The sequence below is a fragment of the Pempheris klunzingeri genome, chromosome 2 (genome assembly GCF_042242105.1).
Source record: "Pempheris klunzingeri isolate RE-2024b chromosome 2, fPemKlu1.hap1, whole genome shotgun sequence".
Classification (NCBI taxonomy): Eukaryota; Metazoa; Chordata; class Actinopteri; order Acropomatiformes; family Pempheridae; genus Pempheris; species Pempheris klunzingeri.
In genome coordinates, this window is record NC_092013.1 from 23,348,589 (window position 1) to 23,374,235 (window position 25,647).

Below are 25,647 nucleotides of genomic sequence, written 5' to 3' on the forward strand. Positions count from 1 at the left end.
CCTGGTTTGGTCCAACATCCTGAGTTAAGAGGATCACAGACTGAAAGAGCTCTGTAGCTGGTTTCTAAATAGTCAAAAACAGGATTGTTTTTCCAGGAGCAGATCAATAGCTGCACAGTTGGACCTGGAAAACTAGTTTGTCTTTTGCAATATGTCATGAGTGTTTATGTAAGAGGAGAGCAGACTTCAGCCTGCTGTGTTTGAACAGTTATCACCTCTGTGTGTGTGATTAATTGGCATATCATAAAGTCTATAAATTGTCAAAAACAATGGCCGATGACAGATTGGTTTAATTTCAGTTTTAATTTGTAATCATTGTTTTTTCAAGGTTCTGATTTTGTTGCAGTGCTGTTGGTTTTTGCTTTTTGTGGCTCATTATTACTATTAATGTTATTGTTGGGCCCAGTCATCAAAGCTTAGAGAGTCGGACCAGAATGAGGAATCAAAGAAGAATCATTTCCAGTTTATATTGTGGGGTGTGAGAGCAGGTTTGTCATGCAAAGCTTGAAAAATTTGGAAATGTAGAAATTTCTGATCCTAGAATCAAATCAAAGGGTGCAGGATGAGTTTTATTCTTCAGCTCTAAGATGATACAAATTATCATCAAGTTTCTCGGTTTCAGATACTTGATTCTGATTTTCTAACTTCAGTGTGCTTTTTTTTTCTCAGGATGAATGAATTAAAGAGAGAAGACAATATCTTCTGACATGTCTTGGTAACATAATCACATTTCCTCCTGGCTGAGGTGGAGTCAGACAGTCTTCCTCTCACAGGGTTATCAGGCTGAAGCAGAAACACAGCTTCTAGTTGTAACCAGATAACAGGCACTCACAGAGACGTCGATAAACTACAGAGAGGATTTAGTTTGCACGTCCTGTCTCGAATCAATATGAAACCACAGAATATCTCAAAGTCCGTCCACACTTCCTGCATCAGTCCTCTGATTCAACTGTCCTGTTGAACCATCATGACAAACTCGGAGACTCTGAGATGAAATAAAGTTAAAAGACAGAATCAGAAAACTTAAGAAAAGAAACACAACTACATGTCCCACCGTCAGGAAGTGTGATCAGCAAGAGAACTGAGTGTCATGACTGCTTCATAACCAGCCATGTGGTGAAAGCAGCAGCTTCAGCCCTCCATCAGTGGACACAGTAAAGCTGTGGGCTCACAAGCGATTTATACATCCATCCATTTATACAATCACTGTAGCTATGTATGTATCTGTATCGAGACACACAAGGCAAATGACTGGAACATGACATCTGTACCATGGCCAGTGTGTGATTACGACAATCCACATATCCTCAGCTTACAACTGTTACAATCGTCAAATAGCTGGCTGGATATTTCATCAGATTTCAGGACCCAGAATAAAACCTTCGTTAGGACATTTAAAGTGGCCATCCTGATTCTGACTGAGCTTTGAACTCAGCAGCCAGTAACAGTCTGGAGTGACCACAGATCAGAGAGATGCAACAGCACAGCAGCTGTCAGAGTGTCAGAAACACAGTCACACACACGATCACAGCGACAGGCCGTTAGTACGAATAAAGCTTAGTATGTAGCCTGGACATTTTAACTGACTGTGGTTTTTATTTTCTGGTAAACTGACAACATACATTTATATATACATCCCATCCCACGGTGCAGCAGTGGCTTTACCTGTGCGAAGCTGTGTGCAAGCTGCGTGCTCCCTACCGACATCATACTGGAACACATGCTGGGTGGCACAGGTGCACTTCAGCTGCAGCTAAGGAGCAGCTTTCTCGCAGTAGGTGGGACATTTTAACCACCGTGGGTGTTCAACACTCATATACTGAAATCAGAAAACAAGAGCAAACAGGGCATCAGAAGCTGACAAGATGCAAAATGACCAAACCATCCATCCATCTATGAATGAGCATCATCACACCGTCAAAACTGCAAGACGCTTGTCTATGATATCTATATTATTGTAAGATTGTAAGGTTTTTATATATGTATATTAAAAAAACATGGTTTATATGTTTTTTATAATCCAGGGATGGGGTGAACACATGGCTCTCCATGTCTGCACACAGCCTGTAAGAGTTTAACACTGTCCTGTTTTCCATGTGAACAAGTGTTTCAACAATTTCTTCTTGAATCAGCACATCCTGGATGTGTATCAGACTGGGCTGCAACTGACAGTCTGCCAATCATTCTCTCAATTAATAATCTACTCATATAAAATACCAGAAAATATCCTAATATGTCCGTCACAGTTTCTCGCAGTCCAAAAAAGTGATGTCTTCATATGTATTTGAGAGATTTAGTTTACTGTGACATAACTGTGATACATTTACTGTGTACTGAGCGGTTTTTTTCCAGCTTGTGTGGCCACTAAAATGTAGTGAAGTTAAGTGAAGTGATGTGAAACAGAGAAAAGCAGAAAATCTGAGACACTGGAAAAAAGAGACACCATAGAGCGATCGGGGGTTTCCCTTCGGACTCATGATTAATTGATTGATAGCTGCCAATGACTTTTCTCTTGATTGGCTAATCAGTTAATTTATTGATAATAGGTGTGTGTTGTGCTTAAAGGCAGAATCTACAACATCGGAGGAACCACCGAGAACAGCTCGATTATCCAAGAATAGCAAAAAGTATCCAACTGAAAGTGTCCCCTTCCTCCAAAGTCACTCGTCCACAACACACGAGCGTGCTGCCTGACTAACGTTACTGCTGGGGGACGAGTCCGTGACAGTGATGAGGAGGCCGTCGTCTCCCGTGTTCACTCTGGACACAACCGCTAACTGACGGCTTTCTCTCAGCTTTTTAGTCTGATAAAGAAACAACTCTGTTGAACGCCACAATCATAGAAACACAATCAAAACAGCTGTCATCAATGTGATGTGACCTTTGGCTCAGAGCACACTGTGCTTTGTGCTGATGGGTTAGCTACATGTCTGTTTGGTCAGTCCTCTAAACGACAGTCTGTCGCGGTCAGCAGTGGCTCGCTAACGCTCTTTGGCTCAGTGGGTGTTTGCCTTATGCTGGTAACTCACGACAGTCTGTTGCCGAGCTGTGATTTAAATTTTGGCTAGCTCGCTAGCTCTAGCCTTGAGGATGGCTCTGGTCGTGCGCAGTGAGATCGGCAGGAATGTAGGCAGACAGACATTTTCATTTTCATTAAACAATTTCATTTATTGATTGCTGTTGGGCTGAGAATTTCAGCAAACACGACCAAAGGTGCTTCTAAGATAAGTTACAGACCCTGCCTTTAAGGTCACTGTGTGAAAGGCCAAGTATTTAAGGGGGTGTTGTTGGTTCTGGACTGTGATTCAGACCTTATCACCTCGCTAATGTTCTGCTGTGTGAATGTGCACAAATCCCTGCTGCCAAGGCCCACCATCTGGAGGAAGACCTGAAACCTGACGATGTCACAGCAGATGTCCACATACTTTTGGCCATGTACTGCAGCTGCCTCCGTGTTTCTGACCAGACATCCAGAGCTCATTTCATTTTTGTGAAATATGAAGCAGCAGTGGATGTTGGTCTCTGGTTGCACTTGAGAAAGAGGTCATTGTCTGAAGTGAACTGTATGACATCTGATCTCTGTCTCCCAGAATATCTGAGGACTCGGATCAGATGCCTGTTAATCTGTCCTTTCTTCTCTCAGACAAGCAGGGACGATGGACAGAGACTCACAGAGAGATGAACACTGTGCATTTAGACTGTAAAACCTGAAATCATTGGCGCCTGTGTTCGAAAACACATCCAGCTTCACTCTGACAAACAGCATGACATCATGAAACGACTACCAATGACCAAATCTCTGCTTGCGTAAAGTTTGATGTCAGATTTGAGAAATGTGAATGACTTTTAGTCCATTAAATCTAAATATTCTCATGGTTCTCATGATTGTGTGTCTGCCCTTGTGTCTGTAGCCTCAGCGTATGCAGATCTACATCATGGCGCACACAGGAAGCTGTCCCCGGTGTCCGGCTACGTCCCCCAGCCTGACTACCTGGAGGGGAGCGAGGACGACGACCTCATCAAACCCAAGAAACTGGTGAATCCTGTCAAAGCTTCAAAAAGTCACCAAGAGCTTCACAGAGAGCTGATGAGCAGCTGCAAACGGTAAGTGTGTGTGTGTGTGTGTGCGTGTGTGTTTGACTACATACATGTGTGTAGAAAGTGAAGACATGTTGTTTTTTCTAACTTGAAGATGTACAAAAGCGACAAGATTTTGGAAATTTCATTAGAAAGTGAGGATACTTCAAATAAGTGCGTTAAGAATAGTTTTTCTACAAAACTACTTACATTTCTGGTAAAAGTGAGACATTTAAAAAAAAAAAAAAAAAAAGGACATTGTGGAATGTTCTCGCCCAAAGTCAGCTGGGATCGGCTCCAGCTCCCCCGCGACCCTGACGGATAAGCATTATAGACAATGGACAGAAGGATGGATTGTGGAATGTGAGGGCTTTTTTTTGGACAATATTCTTTTGAAATAAAGAAATCAAATTTTTGGACACTAATGGACATTGTTATCAGATGAGGACGTTTTAGAAAGTGAGGATGTGGTTCATGGACAAACTCTCTGTCTTGTACTTACTAAACATCATATGTGCTCAGTAACAATGAGCAGACTTCTGTTCTCTAAATCACAATGTTAATCTCTTGAAAACCCACTGGCCTGCCGGCGGGATGGGGATGGGGAGGGGGGTTAGAGTCAATGAAGCCTCATACATGCATGTTTTAAGGATTACGGTTGGCTGGAATGTGAAGACGTTGGCAGCAGTAAACCGTCTCTTGCTGCTGTCTCACTTTGTCTACTCCGACTTCACAACTTTCACTGGAGGACACATAACAGATTTCTCACATAGTCTCATCAGGACTGATGCTTAAGATGAGCCGTCGGTCCGGATTATCAAGGGTTAATGCATTTAATCTCTTGATGCAGTTCCTGATGAAAATATGTAGCAGCATCAGCTGACCGACACATGCTGTCGTTTAACCCGCCGACCGATCAGAGGGCAGTGTTCTCTGTCCTTACATGTGAAGAGAATGGGGCTCCTGCTGCTGTCCTCCTCTGCCTGGTCTGTCTGGAGCTCCGACTGTGTGAAGTTTTTGAAGACACGAGCAGACGCTGCTAAGCAACAGCCTCCCACCTCACAGGCCTGCACAGCCAAGGACGCTGGGAAAGTTTTCACATCACCTTCACACAGTCGCTCATTCACACTCAGAGCTTCAGCAAAGCACTGTCAGCTTTTTTCTCTTTAGTTTTATCATTCATGAGGAAAACTAGAGCTGGAGGAAGCCCAGCAGCACACGCACTCCTTAACATCATCAGCTGCTAAATAAATCCAGTGAAACTTTGCGAAACTCAGAACTTTAGGTAAAGGTGCTCCTGCGCTAAGCTGGCAGGCCTGGTGTTAAGGATGCTTTGTGGGACGTGTTTCTTAAAAAAGTGGAGTAAATAATGGTGATGAGATGCTGAACATGCAGCAGATGCACCGATGAAACAGACAATCAAACTAAAGCTCTACAAGTGAAGTTTTTATCATTTACAGCTTCATGACATCATATGTGACATTGTTATTTTCACATGGAATTTCTCAAAAGCACCTGTCTGCACACACACACACACACACACACACACACACACACACACACACACACACACACACACACACACACACAGGCATACACACTCAGTTTTTGTATTTAAATCAGCTGGTGGCATTTACTGTATAACAGACTGCCCTCTGCTGGGGGGAACAACACAGAAACTCTTCATTCATTCAGATGATATAATATATATCAATATAATGTATTGTTGTATGTCAGGTAATTTGTACTGGCACTCAGTTAAAATATGAAATAACTTGAGTATGATTCTGTGTCATAATTAATTCCTGCCTGTCATATTGATGTGTAAAGAACATAAGTTGAGGTGGCATTTTAAGATAACCCATACTTGCCGCCAGAAGATTTAGGGCCTAACCTCATGTTATGAGCAAAGCAAGGCAGAGCTAGAGCTGTATGGGGTGGCAGGAATATTAGGCAAAAAGAGGAGGCCATACAGTACATACAGATGCACCTCCTCGACTGATACTTGCATCAGTCGAGGAGATCGAAGCATTGAAAAAAAAAACCCTCAAACAGCTCGACTGATCTGATAAAGACGACTCCATTATCAGAGAATTTCGCTGCATGTTTTCGAGACTCTTTCAGAAAAGTCTCTAGCTGTGGATGAATCAGCTCACAACAGCGATGAAACACAGCTGTGGCTTTATGTCAGATTCTTTGATGGATTTGGAACGTATTATTAACGCGGCTCCACAGCTGTGATCTCTACGGCGCCTCTTATGCACCAAAGCCTCTTGTGTGCCAAACTAAGTGCTGGCCGTGGACTCTGTCATGGCAGTTATTTATTTGCTGTACCTCCAGCTCACAGCACCGTCTTTTCCTCCAGTTGATGTCAGCTCAATGACTTTATTTCCTCATCCACAGTGACATCAGATGGCTTGGCAAAGGAAACACACTGAAACAATTTTAGGAATTATGGGAGTAGATCTCTTGCGTTTCTCCATAATGCCTAGCAGACTTCTCTGTCTCTGTTGGAGAATGGTGAGCTTTCTGCTGCCGTTGCTTTTTAGTGACTTGAACCAACTCAACATGGAACTGCAATGTAGAGATAACACAGTCACGCACCCTGTGGAGAGATTTCACGCATTTCAAAGAAATCTCACATTTATTGCTGCTCATCTATGTGCTGCAAAATACCGACTTTGCCATTAGGTTTGATTATTTCATTATCCTCACTGAGGTGGTGAGATTTGTAATGGACCGTTTCTGTGTGAATGTTGATGAGACTTTGCATTATAAGCAAAGGAGCTGGTAAATGAGGCATCTTTATAAGTCCAGTTCTGGATGCATGAAATCTGCCCTCATTCAAAGGGGTCTTGAGCTTTTTATCCTCACAACAATTGGCTCAGCTTACACATGCAAATCATCATTCTCACACCTAAGGACTGAGAGCATCCGAGCAGAGACAGCAGCTGATAAGAAGCTTCAAGATTAGATCAGGTGCACACAATAGGGGGGGGTGACCCGAACCACAGCACACACAACACTGTGTTAGAAAGTACTTTCCCATGAGAAGCAAACCCTGACAATGAGACAATGAGGCTGGAGATACTACAGCGTTTACATGAGGGCCATCAAGGGCTTAACAAGCGCCAAACAAGAGCCAACACTTCAGTGTGGTGGCCTGGAATAGCTTACGGATCACTCACAAGGTCGAGAACTGCATGTACTCTTGTACATGGAAGAGGAGAGTGCAGAGCAGGGAGCCCCTTGTCAACACCTCTCCCAGACAGTGTTCACACAGATTTGTGTGACCACAAAAGATAACATCCAGGTCATAGCAGACTCTAGGTACATGCCAACCCTGACAAGCACACCGAAAGCTTTGAAGCTGAAAGCTACATTTGCCTGAATGTACTGAATACCGGAGGAGGTTGTCACCGAGAAGGGGCCACAGTTCGGCAGTGATGTATTCAGAGACTTAGCATGTGAGATGGACTTCAAACACACAGCCTTAGCCCTCATAACCCACGAGGAAAAGACTCAGAGCATGTACTGCAGTTCAGACAACAGATCGGGATGACTGTGCCCACCCTTACAAAGAACTGGGAACCAAAGTGGCTGAGCAGACAGCATGTGGGGGTGAGAGATGCTGCGTGGAACAGTAAAACAGGCCTTCTGCTATAACAAGCATCAAGGTGTGAGACTGACAGCCCCTGGCAATACAAATGCCAGAAATGACCCACTGGACATTTAGGCAAGTCCAAAACATAGGTCACCTAGTCCAGTCAACACTGATGGACTGCCCCAAACCAGTTCTCTTAGGTTTTCCTCTTAGGCCACTACAGGATACTCAAGTTGTTTGTGCTAAGTAAGTTTATTAATGACAGGATACTTATTAGCAAACGGTAATTACTGTAAAAAGTGTAAAGAAGGTGCCATGAAGTAAGTTCTTCTTCTCAAATTATTCTTGAATCAACTAAAGCACATTTTATTACTGTTGTTAACATTCTATTCATTGGCATTGTATATTGCCTGTTAGTTAAAAGTCCCATATGCTCATTTTAGAATTCATGCTTGTACTTGAAGGTCCTGCTAGAACAGGTTTACATGATTTAAATGTTCAAAAAACACATTCTTTTTCTCTGTCTGGACACTTTGTCATTAAAGAACAGAATTCGCATTCGGCCTCTTTGTGTTACCAGGAGCATCAGTAAGTGAAGAAAAAAACAATGGCGGATTCAGGAGGGTGGGGACAGTCAGTCTGCTGAAGGTCTGGAGGAGGTCATGTGATCAACAGATCGTATCTAAAGACTGCCAGACTGTAGAGACACAGGGCACACATATTTATGCTGAAAAGACATTAAAACGTGCTCTTTGCATAATAGTGGACCTTTAAATGAGTAAAATTCTAAACGTCTATGATTTTTGATGATTTCTGATTTTTGAACATGGTGTATATTTGACTGTAACTGTCTCTGGCCTATGTATCTGGATTGCTAAATTGCCCTGTTGTATGTATTTCTTTAGGGGCGGAGTGGGTGTGGAGATGAAGCCGGAGCTGCAGAGAGTTCTGGAGTCAAGGAAGAGAGATCAGCTGATCAAACAGAGGAAACAGGAGGATGAAGCTCGCAAGAAAATTTCTCCTCTGGAGGCCGAGCTGCTCAAGAGACACAAGAAGCTGGAGGACGTAAGACACACACACACACACACACACACACACACACACACACACACACACACACACACACACACACTTGATAGTTGGTTTTCTTCTATAAGTCTTTTGCCAGCTTTATGTTTTCCTGTTTTTGCTTCATGTTACAGTTGGAAAAACAGCAGGAGAAGGATCAGGAGGAAAGCCTGAAAGCTCCAGAGTTCGTCAAAGTGAAGGAAAAGCTGAGGAGGACATCGTTTCACAGTAAAGGGGAGAAAGAGGTGTAAGAGAAAGAGCTTTGTCCTGCAGGAGACAGTGAACTGAGAACCAGGCTGTCCACGTGTTTACAGGACACCATCAGGATGCTCTCGGGACACACTGAGGACACGCTGAGGACACGTTGAGGACACGTTGAGGACACACTGAAGACATGCTGAGGACACGCTGAGGACACACTGAGGACACGCTGAGGACACACTGAGGACACACTGAGGACACGCTAAGGACACGCTGAGGAAACGCTGAGGAGACGCTGAGGACACGCTGAGGACACACTAAGGACACGCTGAGGACACTGAGGACACGCTGAGGACACGCTGAGGAAACGCTGAGGACACGCTGAGGACACGCTTAGGACACGCTGAGGACACCCTGAGGACACCCTGAGGACACGCTTAGGACACCCTGAGGACACCCTGAGGACACACTGAGGACACGCTGAGGAAACGCTGAGGAGACGCTGAGGACACGCTGAGGACACACTAAGGACACGCTGAGGACACGCTGAGGACACCCTGAGGACACCCTGAGGACACGCTGAGGACACGCTTAGGACACCCTGAGGACACCCTGAGGACACACTGAGGACACGCTGACGACACGCTGAGGACACGCTGAGGACACGCTTAGGACACCCTGAGGACACACTGAGGACACGCTGAGGACACACTAAGGACACGCTGAGGACACGCTGAGGACACCCTGAGGACACCCTGAGGACACGCTGAGGACACGCTTAGGACACCCTGAGGACACCCTGAGGACACACTGAGGACACGCTGACGACACGCTGACGACATGCTTAGGACACCCTGAGGACACACTGAGGACACGCTGAGGACACACTAAGGACACGCTGAGGACACGCTGAGGACACCCTGAGGACACCCTGAGGACACCCTGTGGACACGCTGAGGACACGCTTAGGACACCCTGAGGACACCCTGAGGACACACTGAGGACATGCTGAGGACACACTGAGGACACGCTGAGGAAACGCTGAGGACACGCCGACGACACGCCGACGACACGCTGACGACATGCTGACGACACACTGACGACACATTGAGGACACGCTGAGGTCACAAGGAGAACGTAAGAGGATGCAAACACACTGATGACATACTTGGAACACTCTTAGGATACACTACTGACAGCGTGGGGGCACACTGAGGACATGCACACACTCCCTATAGACATGCTGAGGATACACAGTCCAGATGCCGACAGCTGGACAGAACAGCTGTCCAGCATGTCTCCTAGGAGACGGAGACAGAACAGTGTGACGCTGGAAGGAACCTTCACAAAGACAGAATAAATAACGAAGGAGACTGATCTGATCTGATCAAACACGCCTGAAACAGTTAAAGCCTCAGTGAAGTGACTGACACACGGTACATGATGGACAGATCATCTGGTACTAAATGTACCTGCTGAACCAGTGTTGCCATGGAAACAAACAACTTTCTACTTGGAAGGAAGAAGTACAATAAAAACCGTGAAGTTTTGATTTGTTATCAGTTACTGTTTTCTAGGACACGATAGCAATTATAGAAATGTGCTGCATTCAAGCAAGGATAAAAGGAATTTTCTCAAATTTACAAGAACAATTTTCATAATGACAAGATCCTCTTTTTTGTATTCTCACCACGTTAAGTCATATTTATGACATACAGAAGTCACGATTTCAAGAAACGAGTCCTATCTGGTACTTAGAAGACGCAGGATTGTTTACAAGATTTGTTTTTCAATGTCAAATTAACACGACCAGGAGCTCACAATTACAAGGTCGCCATCTTGCATGTGGATTGGTTGCAGAAACATGACAGAAGTGCACTGCATTGACCAAAGAAAAGATTTATTTAAGTATGACTTAGCTTGTTGTAAATACAAGATCGGTGTCTCGTAGTTAAGAAAGAAAAACAGGATGAACATCTTTGGTTATTAGCCGTTATCTTGTAGTGGTGAGAGCTTATTCAGGAAGTGCTGTGGCATCTTACTAGCCAGGATAAAAGATTTGACAGAGACTGGGCTTTGATTTCAGCCGCAGACACGATTGCCTCGTGTGTGTCAAACGACTTGGTGATGCAGAAAATGTTGTCTGGTGTAACAAATTGTACTTGTGCCTAAATCTCATCTGAGCAGGAGTTTCCTCATCATTTCAGGAAGAGTTAGTCGTTGATACATAAAAGCTGAGCTGCACTAAAAATGCGAGAAAAGGAAACTTAGGTTTGATAGCATTTGTCCGGTGCATCCCGTTCTAATCCCATTCATAATTACGATACTGATGTGATAATTATCATATAATTAAGACATCTATATTTCCCTTGTAATTACAACATGCAAAATTTCACTTACAATTATTGAAGTTGTAATTATTTGTAATTATTGTAATTCTTTTATTCATATCTAATTTTTTATTCATATCTCATTATTACAAAGACAGAATTATTTTTCCTTGTAATTAGATGCTAATTCTGCTATGTTATGCATACATTTCTTGATAACATCCATACTTTAAGACGCATTTTGCGTTTAAGTCGGGTAGAAAATGCAGACGTAGAAGAAACCATCACGTAATTAGATCTTTTCTTGTGATTATGAGATGCTAAACCATACAGTAACTATGAGATAATTACAATATTACATAAAGCTTCACCGCAGCATTTGAAAAAAGACACTTACGTTTTACATCATATATCTATGAAAATGTTTTAATCACATTGATAATTATGACATACAAGTCATGATGACAAGGAAAGATCTCAAGCTCACATAATTCATATCAAAAGATTTTATATAAGATTATATATAATAATAAATCTAGAATTATGATCTCTGTATTTGGACATGTCCAATTTTACATGCACATTAAAGTTGTATGAAAAGATCTTATACTTATTATGAGATATATTTTTGTTCCTTGTAATTTTGATATGAAAAGTCATTATTGAGATTTGTTGTAATTATTTGGACACAGAACATTTTGGATTTGAATATAGTTACAAACAGTTTGGTATCATTTATCTGTTGTTTTCTTTTTATCAAGACTTTTTTCTGAAACCCGTGATCTCCTCTCACAGACCACATCGAAATGTAACTGAAGCCTTACATCTGATTAGGTTTCCACTGTTAATAGTGAACTGTACAATCATTGAAATTATTGTGAATCCACTGACTATAGAGCACTTTAGACTTTAACCGTATAAATGAAGAATAAAATGGTTTTCCTTTGGTGACTTTCATGCAACAGTTGTTCTGAACGACATGTTCACGTTCACCGCTGAATGAAATTAGAATCTACAGCACAAATGTGTTTTTGTTGACATGGAGACAATAAAGGATAATAATCCTGATACTAAAAGTGTTCAGATTTAAGTTGTCATTTATTATCTTGCAACCCAAAATCTCCACGACCTGAAATATATTAATATCAATACATCAATAACTGTTTTTGTTGGATTTTATTGCTTATGTCACACTAGTTTTGTGTTGTTAGCTGACGGTAAAATGAGCTCTGCATCATCTACTAATGTTAGCAGATTCTTTTCAGCAATTTCAAAACATCGTAGCGGTCAGAAAAACCTGACATCTCTGACTTAGAATCACAACAGAACTTTTGTCCCCCTCATTTAAAGTTAATCTGAGTCTAGCTCCATCACATACCTCTGTTCATATTTTATTATTTATCTCTGGGACGGACTGAATAAAGATATTTAGTAGAAGATCCCCTCAAGACATGCCTGAAGAAATACTTTGCTTTTAATGACAATTTGTGTCTGATATGTTTTTTCCCCCCTAAAACCATTAAACATAGATTCTGTATAAGATTAATCTGTAAATATTATTCATTCACAAGTTGTCCTCACTTACAAGTCAGCTTTCGGTGTTTGTGGCCCATAGGCTTCAAATTTCCTCACTACATAGAGGAAAGTTTCATTCTGGATCCTGATTGGCTCCAAACTAGCTGTGATGTCATAAAACATGCAGGTAAGTGCAGGTGTTTAACTGAGATCTAAGGAGACTTCAGGAGATGAATGTGAAAACTGTAGGTACACCATCCTGCACAGAGAAGTTGAAGAAACCCTTTAAAAGAAAGCCTTTAAAGTTCATATGAAACTTTTTGTTCACTGACCTCAGAGCTTCTCTGTGTGATGATGGTTTTATCCACCGGATGTCGCTGTTTCTCCTCTTTCCTCTCTGAGCGCGAACTCAGTCAAGTCACACAGAATCTGAATCAGAAATCTAACCGGAAGTTTGCAGCTATTACTTTGTGGTCACAACTTTAAATATATATATATATATATATATATATATATATATATATATATATATAGTTATTATTATTCCTAATTTCGTTTTCTAATTACTGATGGTCACGGAACCCCGATTACCTGCCAACAATAAAAACAACTCATTCACTCATTCAGTTGTGACAAATCAGGCAACTTTTATTGTATTTTGAAAAAATGTGATAGACGTAGTCCAGTTCATATTTTTCATTTTTTAACCTATATATTAACCTATGTATTTTGAAATTAGAATATTCATTGAATCTACTTCATTTTCAGTTTAGTTAACATCCAGTTTACCTTCATTTTGTGATTTTGTTTTACTCGACTTTAGCTTAATTAAGCACGAAAGTTCGTTCATGGAGTTTGAAAAAAAAAAAACAACCCAAAAAAACAAACATCCATGGTCCACTAACAAGGTAATTAATCACATTCCATCCAATGATAAATTCAGTGAGATTTGGTTGAAATCTCTGGAAAATGCTGTTTTGATTTATTTTGAAAATATGGCAGGAAGTGACCTTTGCTTCTCCTGTCTGGCTTGACGCCGCTTGGCCCGGCATCTGCCGAGGGGAGACTGACGCAAAGCCGAGAGGCTCGCTAGAGACCGGGCTGCAGAGCGGCCGGAGCAGCCGCACTCAGAGCTGCATTGTTCAACCAGCAAACACAGGCTGCCACAGCGGAGCCTGTGACCCGCCTTCACCAGCTGAATGTGTGGAGTACCGCCCGCACCCGCGACTGGAGACCGCTGATCTGAGCGGACTTACCTACAAATAATCGACAGGGGACTGATGTAAATTTTGGAAGGAAAGTAAACCGCTAGAAAATGGCAACCGCCGCCCGCTCCCGGCGACCATAGACGGAGAGTCAGGTAATGTTTTTCCACCTGGAGACGAAGCAGCTGCTGGGAAGCTAACGCTGTTTTGGTTATTTGGTTAAATATTCTGACGCATTTGTCTCCGCGGTGGGCGAAGTTGCAGCCTGTTCACTTGCTGTAGAACTGCGCTGTTTCCCAGAGACGTGCCTCTTTTGAGAGAAGGTCAAACCAAGCTCCATTCACACATCCGACATTCAAAACAATCCCACGGTTTGGTGAACTTTGTGTCATGGCTGAACGTGGATGATGACTTTTTACAAATCATTGGGCTCTACGGGTGAATTCGGCGCACATTTAATCTAGATAGATGCAGGTTATTAGCAGTACATTTTAGTTAAACTCTTAGACGTGGTTCGGGCTGCACGCCACCGCCCTCCATGGCAGGCTGAGGGTGGGAAAAGCCCCGTCAGGAAGACAAGTAGAATCGATATTTAAACTTTAAAGCATTTGTGAAATAACCACGAGTTAATGTAATGGGTGTGTGCGGATGCGAAAGAGAGCAACCATCCTTAAATTTTGAATGTGACCGGTGTAGTTGTTAGCCGGTGAATGAGGCCACGTTAAAGTGCCAGATTTCTGAATGGAGTTTGGTAGGACGCTCTCTCCGTAGGACCTGGCTGTGTGATGGTTGCAAACGTCGCAGCAGACCGTCGGGACGGTGCTGGCAGCTGCAGCTGCAGCAGCAGCTGTCACAGAGATGATGGGACACATTTCCACTCATATAATTCACCCATTTACTTCATAGTTAATGACGTTTGTCACCTGTCACCTCCGAGTCTGCCCCGATTGTGTGTCTGCTTCTCAAGTTTGATCCTTTAAATTTTGTTTTTGGAATAAAAAAAAACCAAACACGTAAATATAGCAATATAAGCTAAATAGCAACAGCAGACATGCTAACAGTTGGTATAAAAAGCGGGACAACTTCCCACAGTGCATCCCAATGCTCTATGACGTCATATACACCTGCCCTCACCACCAAGGCTAAAAACAGGTGGATTTTTTTAATTAAGGGACATTTTAAGTTACTTTTAAATGCCTTCGTCTTCGATGCAAACATGTCAACAACTCATTAAACACCATTGTTATGACATCACTCACGGGGGCGGGGCGATAAATACAGTGGATTAAATGGATACAGTGGATTAAATAGATGCAGTGGATTAAGTTGTTTGTCACGTTCACAATTACAGTGAAACATTAATAGGCAGTGACAATCTGAAATCTCAGGAGTTCTCCAAACTGTGATCATGCAATAGGTGCAGAAAAGAGAAATGCGGAGCCAAAAGTAGACGGAAAAAGAATGTTAAACATTCCATATAATAAAACCTAGAATAGAATTGTGCAGTAATGTATATGCATTATGGGAGCTGGCAAGGACAGGAGATGTGGACAGGTAGCGCACTTGTGAATAAATGAATAGGTGAGTTTAAGTGTATCAGTGCAGTTGTAAAGTGCTTAATAGATCAACAGTCCTCTGGGATGAGGCTGTCTGTGAGCCTGGTGGTGCTGGAGCGGATGCTGTGGTACTGATAGACGGCAGCAGACAGAACAGTTTGACAGGGAAGCCATTGTGGTAAATTCACAGAAAAGACAAGAAAAAGGTAAATGTTCATTGCATCTGAATGTTATGGATGTAACAGTGATGAAGTTTGTCCTCTGATACACACCCGTCCTGAATATTTGGCAGTACTATTGTTGACAAGACCATGCTTGTATTTTGTTTGGATGGAGGTAAACTGGAACAAACTACAGTATGATTTTTTTTTTTTCCAACTGTGCATACAAGTTCTAGATAAGAACCAGCAGGAGCAACACTGTGGGCCTCAGTGAAGTTAAAAACACCCTGAGTGTTATTTTTAGCCCAAATTTGTATCCATTTTAGCAAAATGACACCGTTAAAAATATGCTGAATTAGCTATTACCAGTCTGTTTGCAGTATGCCTGTGAATGTACAGATCACTGGATCACTTTGATACTTAAGAGAGCTTAAAACCAAGAGGATTCTTAAGGAGTGTCTTTTTTCTAATGATTTCTAAGTAGATTTATAGATGTTTTTTCTCGATGGACAAGGAGACAGATATTGATATCCCTGCGAAGTGTAAGACGCGCAGAATCTAAAAACATGTGTATCATGTCTGTGTGTTCAGATTTGAGTTATGACGCAGGAGTCTAGCTGCAGGCTGCAGCAATCTGGCTCACAGTTTGAAAACCTCAGCACTATGTAGACAGCTTAGTTTTAGGAAACGGCCCCTTTTCCAGTTGTGCAATCACTATATAACGATCAGTCATTAGGTGCAGCCACAGTTTACATCTCACTGTTGACTTAACTACTGATATTCGTTGTTTATGGAGGAGAGAGCGATACAGACACAGCTCAGGGAGTCACTGCTCTCAGCCCCCACACACACACACTCAGACCGGTCAAACCCTCTGAGTGTGTGTACGCTACAGGATGGTGACGTTTTATTGGCCCCGCTCAAACCCATAATCAAACATTCTTATCAATAGGGTCAGCAGTTACATCACCATAGAGACCATGTCTGTGAAGCAGCAGTGAGTCACAACACAGAGAGAAAGTAGATCTGTCCGTCCCATTCTGCAGGTGTCGGTAATCATCAGGTGGAGTCATCATATTTTAGGAGGGTTGATGTTATGATGATGTTGAACACAGAGATAACAGAGCACACTGACAGGCAGCCAGTGTTTAGCTGAGACAGGAGTTCATACCCATGGATGTGTAGCTCTGACAGAGTAAAACTGGACTTTTTGATCACAGAGGCCGCACACCTCTCAGGCTCCAAACGTCCTGGTAGATCGAGGATTGTGTGTTAGTGTTTATTTGAAGAGCCACACTCGACGCAGGGGTGTTCTCGATCACGCACAACTGATGTCATTAGCCTGAATCTATGCTTTCTTTGTTAGACGGACATCACAGTTCTGAAATAACGATTCTATCCGCTTGTTGATGACGGCTGGTTAACATGTAGCATTTATGAACCACGTTTTCAGTAACGATTTCCTCCTTGTTTAGTTGTGTGACAGCAAAAGCAGAAAAATATGGAAATGAGCATTCAGATGCATTACTGTGCATGAAATATAAATGAACACAAACGTGTCATATGTAAGTCTTTGAATACAGTTACTCTCCATCAAATACATCAACCTTTTATCCTTCAACAGTAACCTCAGCAATATGATCAGGACCATTAGATTCTGACCATTGATCATCATGTCCCAGGTGTCTTTATTATCCATCTGTTCAATACTTTAAAAAACAAAACAAAAAATTCCAGACAAAAAACAATCAGCAACTAGGTTTAAATTCAAAGTCCATGTTTTTCTGTACTCATTGCAAGCACTTATTTTTCCCCAGCTCATTCGTGTGTGTTTGTGCGCTCTGATGACAGGGGCTTGGGTGTGGCTCGGTGGGTGACAGTCGTCCCACCCCCCACCTTTTGACTCTCGGGGAGGGTTTCACGAGTCGCTGTGTGAACGAGTGAAAGTCTGACCTCGACCATGTGACACCCACGCAGCAGCATTGGCTCTTTGTTGTCTCCTCCCCCCTCTCTTTGAAAGGGCTTTACTCTCTGTGGCAGAGGTGGGGGTGGACCTGGGGGACCTCGGCGGTCTCCTCTGGTTCTGATGAGTTAATCTGACGTCTCGTCTTACAAGCGTCTCTCACGGCGACGTCTCACGCTTCCTGGTGGGCTCGTATGTGAGATGTTGCTCTAACAACGGCAATGATGAGTCACACTCTAAAGGTGTCTACACTTTAGGACACTGTTTTCATGTGAAAACCATTTGTGGCATCTGTCCACAGTGGAACACCTGAATGACAGGAAAACGTTTAAAACTCCTCTTCTTCATCCTCTCTTCAGTTGGAAAACAAAACTGCAGCCCGGCCAACATCTGGTGAGCAGCTACAGACAGTCTGTTCCTCTGCTGGCTGTTAAATCTGCATTCAGTCTGGTGAGAAAAGGCCTCCAATGCCTTTGTAGCTTTGGTGCCGCACATCTGACAGTGACTGGGCAGCTGTACATCATCATGTTGTTCACACTAAAACAGCAGACGGCTTTAACATTGATGCACTCTGCAGATCCTGCAAAAACTCAGTTTATGGCTGAGAAAACGTTTAAAGGCGTATTCACGTTACAGCTTAAGTGGGTCCACGTTGGCCGGTGCTGTATTTACCATTCTGGAACTCGCGATGAGGTTGAGCATCCATGCTAGTGTTGCTAACAGCCGATGGCCACATTGCAGAGGCTCCAGCGGTGTAGCCTGCGACTGAAAGGGGCATGTTAGAGGCCCCAAGTTCAAGTCCGGTCGAATGGGTTTAGGCCCTGACACCAGGCCCTCAGTGGTGAGCTCCTTTCCCAGGACCTGGTTCCAGGTCCTGAGCTTGTGTAAAGAAGAGCTCTGGTGATTTTCCACCTCAGTGTGTGTTTCCAGGTGTTGGCAAGCGCCACTGCTTATGTTTCTAAAGGTAGAATAACACCTTTAGAGTCTCTAGAGGAGCTGTGCGATGTCTCATTATTGTTCTCCAGTTATGAGAAGAACAAGAATAACATAATAACAAAGCATAGCATGATAGCATAACACACCACAATCCCACATTATGGGTAATGCACAGTAGGTGCCAGGTTTTCACTCGAAGAAGAGTGGATGAAAAACAGTGAAATCTCTGGTTCTGCTGCATCCATTTGAATCCTTTTTGTTTCAAACTGTCCATCGTGTCTTGACGGTGTCACAGCAGTGTGATGATACATTCTTCAGTCTGTGTGCTTGAGGTCTGACACGGTGACTGTTGAGATGTGAGAACAACTGCACAATGTGTGTATTCAGAGGGAGATGCCCTCTTTGGCGGCAGAACAGCCAGATCATTTTGGACATTTGTTAAAGTAAATGGAAATCAGAAATAAAAGTGATATTTAAACTGAATCCTTAACACTGATCCTCTAAATTCAGTGTGTGACTGACATGTGCTGGCATCATTTACTGTCAGTGGCAGCTGGGTCAGTGCATTCAGACCAGTCAGACCAGCACTCTGTCCACACTGGTATGTGTGTATTAGTGTGGAAGTGGGGCACAGCTGGTTTGTGGTGTGTGTGTATCAGGGTTTATTCGTCTCCATGGGGGCACACATGATGACAGTGGTCTCAGCTCTGTCTCTTACCCCACCCCCATCATCATTCATCTCCTCCCCTCCCCCCTGTATGTGTCGATGATGACCCCCCCGGGGTTTGAAATGGAGACAGAGGAATCAGACAGCAGTCTGCCGTCCACTCAGTGAAGAGCACACAGATTTATGCCATGAAAGATGTTTAAGCCATTTACTGTGGTGGTAATTGTAGTTAAGCTGGATTTGTAGTTTATGGGGCTGCATGCGTCGTCACAGGGGTGCTCCTCCTTAAAAATATAATCAGACATCAGTGTTTGAAGGGAAGACTCAATAATATACTGCTCTTCACTGACACATCTGGCTCTGAAATACAAATGGAAACTCAAAATATAAAGACGGCACGTTTAAGATATCAATAAAAGTGAGTCAAACACTTCCACATCAGTGTTTTCTGTGTGTTGTGTTGCGGTGACAGCTGCATGTCGTTGGCAATAAAGCGGAGCCATGAACCCGATCAGCTAACTTTTAGCAACTGGAGGTTAAAATAGTTCTGGAGGAGCTGCAGTGTTTAGCAGGACGGTTTGGTTTGTGATAGATGGAACCACACAGGTGGAGTTTCAAGAGATTAGAAGCAGGTCATGAAAAGGAGGACATCTCTGATCGGCGATCAGGGCTTACGACAGCAGCTCAGTGTATATATATGGGGCGAGGTTGAGGCGTGGACATTTCCTGTTCTGGGGTATTTTTTTCTGTTCAAATTTTTAATGAATCTAATAATGCTCTGATGTTAATACAGTAATGCAGAGTCAACTATCATACATTATGGGATTTTTGGAGCTGGATTAAAATTCTCTGAAACATAAAAAAGTAATAATATGCATTATTATTATCAAAGACCATCGTAAATCTGCATAGGTGACACTTTAAATAATCTAATAAGCTTTTGAATTAAATCGTTCTCCTTTTTTTAAATTCCTTTCACATTTTCTAAATCATATCTGTCTTTGGACCATTTAATATGAAGCATTCTGGTCATCATCTAAAGGTTTACCACTGCCTACACATTCAGATGCACTCAATAATCTCTGCATGAGAACTAGTCTGCACTGCATCCAGCTGGAATGTAGTGCTAAATCTTTATTCAGTGAGTTTGTTATAACGAGGCTCTCTCTCCAGCAGCAGAGAACTGTGCTTGTACTGAGTCTGAATATTGTCTGAACGTTTGTTAAAGTCAGCTACAATCAGATACCTGAATCTGCCAAAACCGTAGCATCTTATTTTGTCCGCCTCCTCAGGACCAGCTTTGGTTTAAACACAACAGTTTTTTGTATTTATAGTTACATCACTAAGTGCGTTTTAACAGCCCCAGTGACGGGGCTTCTTGTTCATGACCTGACCAGGTCTCAGCTGCTTTTACCTCCTCACAGTCTAACTTCCTCTTTGTTTCGGTCCTTCCTCCTCATTGTGCTTTTGTGTTTCCTTCCTTCCTCCACTCAGCTGCAGGTTTGTTGGTCAGATGGCTCCGCAGTGTTTCTGTGGGAGGAAAGTTAGAGCTGGGACGTCCCAACAGCTGAACAAAGATGTCTCAGTTAAACAGAGACACTCGCGCCTGTCAGTAACGAGTCCGTAGGCGTCTAAACATTACACATCCAACCTTTTGTTTTCTACTGTATTCACATCTCTGTCTGAGCGTCACGAACATGTTAAGTACCAAACTTATTGAGCATCTTTAAGTCAGATTTAAGATCTTAAGTTGAGGTTTTTGTAATCATCCACAAATTGTCCATAATGAAAGAAATATGAAATTATCAGCTTGTATCTGAGCAGTTTTGTCCAAAAATGGTATGTAGTATTTAGAAGCTTTCTGTGTGGGTTTTGAATATGCTGACACCGTCATCATATTCATGTGACCATAAGAACCATAAGAAATCATTTTATAGTTGAATCCTGTCAAGTTTTAAAGTAAAGTAAAGACAACAAAGTTAATTACTGCTACTACTCCTTTTTATCTATTTATTTAGTCAAGTTTTATTCATCCAGCATATATATATCCTTATACCTTCACTCATTGTTGTATTTGAAGAGACAGGTCGTTCATCCCAATAGAGGGTAAATGGGGAATAGTGATTGACAAGAGCAGCCGCTTTCAAAGTGCGACACAAGGAGTCTTGTCTCTGTGGGCTACAACTTCTTTTTTAAACCTGTATTTGTTCCTTTATCAAATTGGCACCATTAAAAGAACCCCCTAAATCACCTATGAGCCATCACCATTTGATACTGAAGGAAACATTTTCATTTACAAGTTTTTTTTCTATGATTTCTAAGCACATTTCTGAAAGTATTTGTGATGGACTGTACATCGCAAAGTTCTAAATAACTAAACAAGAAATCAAATACTGATGTATGTATGGATGCTTTCATGTTCTTCCTCTCTCTGTCCTCAGCTGATCCTCAGCAGCTCCATGTGTCCCCGTCGGTGGTTCTAGCAGCAGTTCAGCCGAGCTCTTCCCTCCTTCCTGCTCCCTCTCTGCTGCGGAAGCATCATGTCAGCGACTCAGACCCAGAAGGAGAGCAGCGAGGCGGGCTGGGGCTGTCTGGAGGCTCTGGGCCTCAGTCAGAAGGAGCTGGTCCTGGCCGAGGCCCTGCAGATGGAGTACGACGCCCTCTCCAGACTCAAACAGGACAAGAGCGGCACAGGATCCAGCCAGACTCCTGGCTCTAGAGGCTCCAGCCAAACCCGCTCCAAGACCCCAAATCCCACCATTGAACGCCCCCGACCCACCCCCAGCCAGCTCAGTCCTGCCCCCACAGGAGGAGGCCTGCTGAGGGGCCTCTCTGGATCCGACTCCTCCCTGAACCAGCCTGGAGGGTCACAGTCTCCTCACTCCATCCCAGCCAGGGCGCTCCCTCCACAGGGAGGCTACATCAAAGAATCCCTGTACATCCTGGACAGTCCGGAGGTCAGCAAGTTCAGGGACTGTTCAGGCTCCAGCCTCGGGGAATCACTTGGATCTGGGTCAGGGTTTCTTCCTAAAGGCTTCCCCTCTCTTCCAGATGATGTTCCCCCTGCTATCCCCCCACGAAACCCCATTCCTCCGTCATCAGGGTCAGAGAACCCCTTCCTGCCCTCTCGAGGGTCCACCATGCCACGCGACGTGAACCTTTTCACGCCCGAGGTGGATCAGCCCAAAGTGACGTCAGGAGAGCTGAACTACGACAACATCAACGACTCGCTGTCCCGACTCAACGGGACCCAGCAAGGTCCTCGAGGTCGGAGGACCAACGGAGAACAATCAGGCAAGCCTGTGGCTCGGAGTAAGACCCTCCCCCCTCAAGTCCCTCCCAGGACATACGTACCCGTTCCCAAGAGCAACAAGAACCAGCGACGGGTGTCTGCAGACCCGGTAAGAACCCTTTTCACTGCAGATGTTGACTTGTCGTAGCAGAATAAGGTGTAACAGACTTAAGTAATGATGGCTCAGTTCCATCAGTAAGTCCTGACTGTTCCAAAATTCCAAATTTTTAGTCCAAAATATTGTGCTGTGAAAAAGGTGTACATCGGTATGTGGAGGAAATTTTTGATGCATTTTCAGGGCTTTTTATGCCCAGTAGGTTTAACATTTAATGAATATCTTGTGTCTGTTTTGTTTAGAATAACTGTGACTCCTGTGTAGTAAATGATATGCATTTTAAAGCAAACACTGAACATCGCATGAAACGTTTCTCTCCAGATTCCAGATGTTTCAGATGCATATCAGGATCATGTTTGTGTGCTCAGGAATGTGTTCAGCAACCTGCAGTCAGTTTAAAGACACGTATTTTGTTGTTCAGGCTGCAACTAACAATTGTTTTAATTGTTGATTAATCTACCATGGATTTTCTCAATTGTGTCTGAAAACATCTCCATGGAAAACATGTTTCACTGTTATGTTTTACAAAGTTTACAAATATATTAGGCCAAACCGACTACTTCAGTTTTTGATGCCCAACCTATTTTAATATGTATTGACATTCGATACCAAATACTCCGTAATCATGTTTCTTTGTATAAGTTAACAAACATTTCCCAGTTCTGGGTTAGCGTGTGGAAACCGTTTAACAGTAAACACACAGTGTGCCAGCAGTCAGACCAGTTGGACCAGCTGTAAAGCCCTGATGGTGAAAGTAACAGCAACAACATTGGACAGCAGGCAGGAGAGTCACAGCCACACAGCTGAGTTTTGGAACGCGACCTTTATACTTCAAATCTGTAGAAATATTCTGTGAAATGATCAAGTTAAGCTTCATGTATATTGCAGAGACGATGGTCCATAGCTAGCCTGTATGAAATGGCACATGCCCCCTCGTGCATAGCATCCAGTGACGTTCACACTCCAGCATGAATGCAACAAAATGTCTTAAAGGTCCTGCACATATTTTACCATTACAGTAGTAATTGTACCAATACGTTGGAAATGGTATAATTTGTCCCTCTCCAATGGTAGAGTGAGGAACATGTCAAGTAAACACAGTGTTCACACTCCTCAGAAGAGCTGTCACCATCCAAAATAATTGAAAATATGCGTGTAGGTGTAGCTGGGTGTGCGGAGCCTTTAACAAGCTCCTGGTTAGAACGGCTGGTTTGCTCTCACATCAAAGTGTTGCTGCTGACATAGCTCATGACTGTGTTACAGCTCAAGGTTTATGTTTTTATGATCTGCCTGCTCTAACTAACATTGTGTTAGTCATTAACATTAAGAATTTAAAAAATGCTTTCCTCATACAGGTAAACATATTCAATTAAAGCAGTGGACATGCTGTCAGCTCTGGCGAGCAGAAATCAATAATCAAAATATTCACAGGACTGGCGAACGGACCAATGCCTTAGTACATGTTTGGGAATTCTGCTCTCGTGCTGCTTAGCTGCTGCAACCTTTAGACCAGGAAAGAAAGACTGGAGTGTCTGAATTACAACAAGGAAGGAAGGCCTGATTTTATAGCTCTAGGTCTCCAAGTTGAAGTAAACTTGAGAGAAAACCTGAGCTGAGAAGTTGGGATGTTTTATTCCAACAAATAATTTAGCTGTTTCCCTTCAAGCACAGTAAGTTCCTCCTCAAAGATTGCAAGAAGACTTCATTTTATACCGCCCTTTCTCCAACATCTCCATAAGCTACACTATAAGATTTATCTTGCGAGGGTAAGATGGAGGTCGTCAGGTGAATTGATGCAGCATCATCATGCCCTGGACTTTCATGGGCTGAGCAGTAAGATAGATAGAGTTTTTAATTTTGCAGTCAATTTATGTTTCAACGTCATCTACAGTGGTAAACTTTGGGTAGTGACCAAAATAATTAGATGATGGATACAAGCAGCCGAAATGAGTTTTCTACGGGGTGAGAGAAAGATTTATTAAGAGATGCCACTTTAGGTAGTTCAGTCATGTGTTCAGGATGCCTGCTGGATTTATCCTGCTACCACCGCTTTTGAAATTCTAGTTTAATCCCTCTAAGTCCGTTACAGAGATGGGCCAGGGACATGTTTAGATTGGGCACGTTTACTCAAAAAAAGCTCCAATCCATACTCGGCTCCTGCAGGTGCCTGCTCTGCTCCTACTGAAACCTCACCTGCACAGGAAGTGATGCAACAACCTGATCTCAATGGGAGGATAATGCCTCATTGTCACATTTCAGTGGAAAGTAATTCATATAAATGATGTGTGACAAAATAATACGATTATTATTATTATTGTATTATATTTTTCTCCCACGTGTCAAAACTAACCTGCTGTAAAACTGCAAGGGCTCCACAACAACATAATAAGAGTGTGTAACGGACAGAATGGGGATTTAATTCATTTATTTATATTTATATTCATCATGTTATCCCTCTGCAGAACTCGCATCTCATTTGGTTGCTCTAAGTAAACTCTCCTCTGATTGGTCGGCTCTGTGTTTGGCTAACAGGTGTCTCTGGGCTCCAGGATGAATGGGTTTGGATATGAACTCTTTCAGGTGTCTGAGGAGAGAGACGAGGAGGTGGCAGCTTTCTGTCACATGCTGGATGTGTGAGTAACACACACACACACACACACACACACACACACACACACACACACACACACTGAACCTTAAAACCAAGTCTGAACCTTCAGTTCTTTTGGAGTAGAGAGGACTGGCCCGAGATAGTAGAAAAATAGTAATGCAGTCCTGCTTCAGTCCATTAAAAACTGAGGGTTAGGAGAACGTTCACCTTTCAGCCGGACAATGACCCCAAGCACGAGGCCAAAGCAGGTGGTTAAACAAATGGTGAAGTCAAAGTTCAGATCTCAATCATCCAATCCAGAGCCTGTGGAACTGTTTGAAAATTGAGGCCCACAAGCGTGATCAAA

At 43.0% G+C, this 25,647-nt stretch overlaps 2 protein-coding genes across 3 annotated transcripts in view; both read left to right on the top strand.

Annotated features, from left to right (window-relative positions):
• LOC139213679 (protein FAM107B) overlaps positions 1-12,270 on the top strand; it is a 29,421-nt gene extending 17,151 nt beyond the window's left edge. For both annotated transcript variants that reach the window (XM_070844314.1, XM_070844315.1), the window contains 3 exons: positions 3,912-4,104; positions 8,587-8,746; positions 8,884-12,270. In XM_070844314.1, coding sequence (XP_070700415.1) covers positions 3,912-4,104; positions 8,587-8,746; positions 8,884-9,000 — 470 coding nt within the window. In that variant the 3' untranslated portion in view covers positions 9,001-12,270. The remainder of the gene's footprint in view (positions 1-3,911; positions 4,105-8,586; positions 8,747-8,883) is intronic.
• A 1,619-nt stretch (positions 12,271-13,889) lies between these two features.
• The window catches only part of pik3c2b (phosphatidylinositol-4-phosphate 3-kinase, catalytic subunit type 2 beta), a 38,893-nt gene continuing 27,135 nt past the window's right edge, over positions 13,890-25,647 (top strand). The window contains exons 1-3 of the mRNA XM_070839623.1: positions 13,890-14,155; positions 21,725-22,684; positions 25,223-25,323. Coding sequence (XP_070695724.1) covers positions 21,824-22,684; positions 25,223-25,323 — 962 coding nt within the window. The 5' untranslated portion in view covers positions 13,890-14,155; positions 21,725-21,823. The remainder of the gene's footprint in view (positions 14,156-21,724; positions 22,685-25,222; positions 25,324-25,647) is intronic.